Here is a 4437-nt window from a genome sequence, read left to right on the forward strand (position 1 = left end):
CTCTTTCAGAGGTAGGTTGAGCAGTCAGAATACAGGTTCTGCAGCCAGCCCGATAGGAATGGTGTCATGGGGCAGGGGGGAACCCCAAGAAAAGACTGTGACTCCAGGAAAATCAGAGCAAGATACCAGGTCTCAGGGGAGCAAGGATTTATTTATGTTCCCCAGGACAGGAACGAGAAGAGTCCAGAAGGGCCAAGGTTTCAAGGACACAACCAGGTTCAGAATCTAGAGAACCCTGGTGCACTCCTACCACAGGGTCTGGCTGGAGAGAGAGAACAGACACAGGCAACTCTGTGCAAAATCAGTGTCTACTCCACACCCTTCATGAATTCCAGGAACTCTGTGGAAAGAGGACCATGTATGTGTCAGCGGTAAGAGTCAAGCAAAGGATGAAGAAGAGGGGTCAGTCCTCCCACCCCCTCCTCCCACTCCCTCCTCCCACCCCTCACCGTCATAGTCGATTCTGCCATCGTTGTTCTTGTCGCCGTCCTTCATGAGCTCTTCAATGTCATCTTCTGTAATGGTCTCCCCTGTGGCCTGCAGCATCATCTTCAGCTCGTCCAAGTCAATGTAGCCATCGGAATTTCTACAGGGAGGGCAAGGGGCATCTCAGAGCCCAGGATGGGGAGGAGGAAGAGGAGGAGAGAAAGAGCCACCCCACACATACAACCCCAGGAGGCAGGACAGGAGACCGGCCCTCCTGTGTCTTATCACATAGGATGGAAAACAAAGACTGCAGGGTATCTAGCCTGGGATCTGAGACTACTCTTTCCTTCTTTCTTTTTTTTTTTTTTTCTTCATTTTTTATTAGTTATTTTACTCATTTACATTTCATTTTAAATTTTTTTCTGTTTATTTATTATCTTTTTTTAAAAATTGGTTATTCTCTGTATTTACTTTTCTGAGTAGCCTTGGCTGTCCTGGGACTCACTCTGCAGACTAGGTTGACCTCAAACTCAGAGATTCGCCTGCCTCTGTCTCTCCTGAGTGCTGGGATTAAAGATGTGCATCACTACTGCCCAGCTGAGACCATCCCTTTCTCCTCTCTGCTTGGGTCAGGGTCAGAAGCCAAACGGGTTCTCACTTGTCAAACATGCGGAAGAGATCTGACAGCTCCTCCTCAGACTTCCCTTTGCTGTCATCTTTCATACACCGAACCATCATGACAAGGAACTCGTCGAAGTCCACTGTACCACTGCCTGTGGGTAGGCAGCAGGGCCAGAGGGAGAGAATGGTTAGCGTTCTGGCAGCGGCCCCCCCCAACACATACATACATACACACCAACACTATAGGGCTACTGTGTTCCTTTGCCCACTCTTCTTGTAGGAGATAGAACCATGTTCTGCAGCCCAAGCTGGCCTGGAGCTCTCTATGTGACCCAGTCAGACTAGCTTCAAAGTTACGGCAATTCTGCTGCCTCGGCCTTCTTGATATTAGAGCATGAGCTACTTGCCAAGTTTCTGCATGAGATGGTTAAGACATTGGGGGTATCTCCTGGACCAGTGAACCCTAGCTGCTACACGCAGGGAGAGTGGAGTGGATGAGGGACTCACCATCCTCATCTACTTCGTCAATCATCTCCTGAAGCTCCTCAGGTGTGGGGTTCTGGCCCAGCATCCTCATCACCTTGCCCAGCTCCTTGGTGCTGATACAGCCATCCTCCGCGCCCAGGACAAAGATATCAAAGGCAGCCTTGAACTCTGTGTCCAACATAGGGCAAGAAGATTGGATCAGCAGCCAGGACACTAGAAATCCAGGTCCCTGGGGCCACCAGCAAATTGTCCACCTCCCTTCAAGAGCTCTTTGAGGTCATACAAAGAGAACCCTCAGATTGTAGCCTCTAGTCTGGGATTCTTTCCTGGAAAGACATCCCCACTTCGCCCTGCTCCCCCTCAGTGGAAGACACTTACCATTCTTCTGTTCTTCTGTCAACTGCTCTACCTAGGGAGGAAAAGGGACTCAGGACCCATGCAGACTTGGGCCTTGGCAGAGACTGTTGTAGAGATTGCCCCATTCCACAGGTGGGAAGAATGACAATGGAAGGAGGCATATACTCCAGGGTACAGAAAAAGTCCTCAGTCCTCCTTTTCTGCCCCAGAGGCTGAGCTATGGCCAAGGTGACAGGCAGCCACCCCTCCCAGGACCAAGGTGCCCTGAGTAACAATACTCAACGACCATTCCATGTCCTTTAGATCATCCTAATGAAACTTAAGCTGTGTGGCCTGAGAGACAGCTGTCCCTCAGGTTGAGACAATAAAACTAACGTGGGGGCGAGCAAAGCCACCCACTGTAACCTGACCAGGGTTGCCACTGAGCTATTTTTAAAGGGGGACAAAGTTAAACCTGGTGATTGTTCTGGGGACGTTGGTATGCAGGGGGTGGGGCAGTGTTATCTGCCCCCCTGGCCTACTGGTGCTGCCTCAGGAGCCAAAATTAGTCCCCAGCCCCGCCAGGCCTTGTATGGGCACTGGGTGGAGGGCCACCCCCCTATTCCAGCTCCACAGACTCCTACAAAATAGCCAAGGATACCATAGGAACCAGCTGCAGCCCTTCCCTGCTCACAAGTGGGGTCATATTCCGGGGGTTGGCAGAGAATTTCCTGGGAACAGCTGTTTGCTAGGATTTTCTTGTCCCTGGAGCAGGTATATCAAAAGCCTCTCAGTGCCCCCAGGAAATTGAAGAGTCTTAGGGCAACTGTTCTCTAGCCCTGACTCCTATCACCCTCAACTCCTACCTAACCCCTGAGCCTGCCAGGGACTGGGCTCTCAACAGTCTGTTCCTTCTCCCTTACCTCTCTCCAAGCCTGTACTTTCAAAACACCTTCCCCATCCCAGAACTCAAGTTCTCCAGCCCTCTCACAATCACCTCCCAACTTCCAAAGCCTCTTCAGCCAGCTAAGGGGCTAGAGGAGAGTGGCAGATCTGAGCATGTAAGAAGCAGGTTGTGAGAAATAGAAGGGGGAAAAGGGGGTCTGCAGATACACAGAAAGACAGCGACTCAGAGACACAGTGAGGAAGGAACAAAGATGGAAAGACCTCGAGAAAGGCCAAAAGATGTCTAAAGAATAGAAACACAAACTCAGCCAAGACAGTGAGGAGACAGAGGGAGACACAGGATGCTGAAAGCCCAAACCACACCCTCTAGCCACACTGACAAACCCCAAAACTGCTACCTTTTCTGCATCCCGCAAATGTCATCTTGAGGGGCTGGGCTACAGGTGAGTGGGGACCCTTTTGAGTCCTCAATCACTTGCCTAGGGTAACCCTGCCCCCCATTCTTAGACGAGTGAACCCCCAATGGCCCTACCCACCCCAACCTCTGTAAGATTCATATCTCACCGCAGCTTTGTAGATGTCATCCATGCTAGCTGCAGCTCCTGAGACAGGCTACTGGGGTTGCCAGCCAGCCAGCCCTCAGCCTGGGCTTAAATAGCCCTGCCTCCCTCCACCTCCTGCTGCATTCCCAGCCCAGCCCACCACTGCCTGGAATATCCTCCACCCCCTCCCTGGTCCCCTGTAATCTCAGGCTGGCCAAAGTCCCTGTATCCTCTTCCTAGGGCCAGGGACTATGAAGGACTGCAAGGATCAGGTCTCTTGCCATGTACTCCCCAGATGCCCCCAGGGAAGTCTCAAGAAAAAAAGAATGTATTGCTTTTATTTATGAGTTCATGTGGAAGTCGGGCAACAACTTGCAGGAGTCATTTATCTCTCTCTACTACCTAGGTTCCTAGGACTGAACTCAAGTTCTCAAGTTTTTAGGTTTGGGAGTAAGCACCTAAATGCAATATTATATATATATATATATATATATATATATATATATATATATATATATATATATATATATCAATGGCCTCAGGAAGTTTCCTGAATGAATGAAAACATGAGCCTGGACCCACACAGGAAATGTGAAGTCGTGGGCTCCAGGTCAGCCAGTCTCTAAAAACAGTTCAATCTTCTATGCCGAGAGGTGGATGATAGCACCCCTATTTTACAGATGAGGAGACAAGAGGCTCTCGGATGGACAGTGCTTGCCTGAGGTCAGGCTGATTGGAGAATCCTAACTTATATTATGCCCCCACCCACCCAAGATGGTAACATGCCCACAGAAGCTGGAAGTGTACGTCCTGCTAAGGGAAGCCTCCTATGTGAGGTTCAGAGTATAATAAGAAACTGATGAGGGAAGAAATCACTGACCCACAAAGGACGGGCTGGCCTGAGGCTCTTCAGCCAGATCTACCATGCCTCAATGGTTCATCTTTCAAGGATAACAATCAATGCTCACTTTGGGCTTGAGTCAGCTGAGATCTGTGAATCAACAAGTGTCCCTAAAGAAACCTGTCTACATCAGGATGCTCTCTCTTCATCCTCTGGGTTATCTCTTCTCCAGCTAGGTCTTCCCCATGGTTAAGGATGTTTCCTCATTGAAGCACTGAA

At 49.9% G+C, this 4437-nt stretch overlaps 1 protein-coding gene across 1 annotated transcript; it reads right to left on the bottom strand.

The window, feature by feature from the left end:
* Positions 1 to 130: 130 nt before the first annotated feature.
* TNNC1 (troponin C1, slow skeletal and cardiac type) lies at positions 131 to 3446 on the bottom strand. The gene is made up of 6 exons (XM_080926150.1): positions 3340 to 3446; positions 1912 to 1942; positions 1555 to 1701; positions 1085 to 1199; positions 450 to 586; positions 131 to 340 (listed from the first exon to the last, which is right to left on the bottom strand). The coding sequence occupies exons 1-6, from the start codon at positions 3361 to 3363 to the stop codon at positions 309 to 311; spliced, it is 486 nt and encodes a 161-aa protein (XP_080782276.1). The 5' UTR covers positions 3364 to 3446; the 3' UTR covers positions 131 to 308.
* Between the last annotated feature and the right edge of the window lie 991 nt (positions 3447 to 4437).

The sequence above is a fragment of the Micromys minutus genome, assembly GCF_963924665.1.
Source record: "Micromys minutus genome assembly, chromosome: 12".
Lineage (NCBI taxonomy): Eukaryota > Metazoa > Chordata > Mammalia > Rodentia > Muridae > Micromys > Micromys minutus.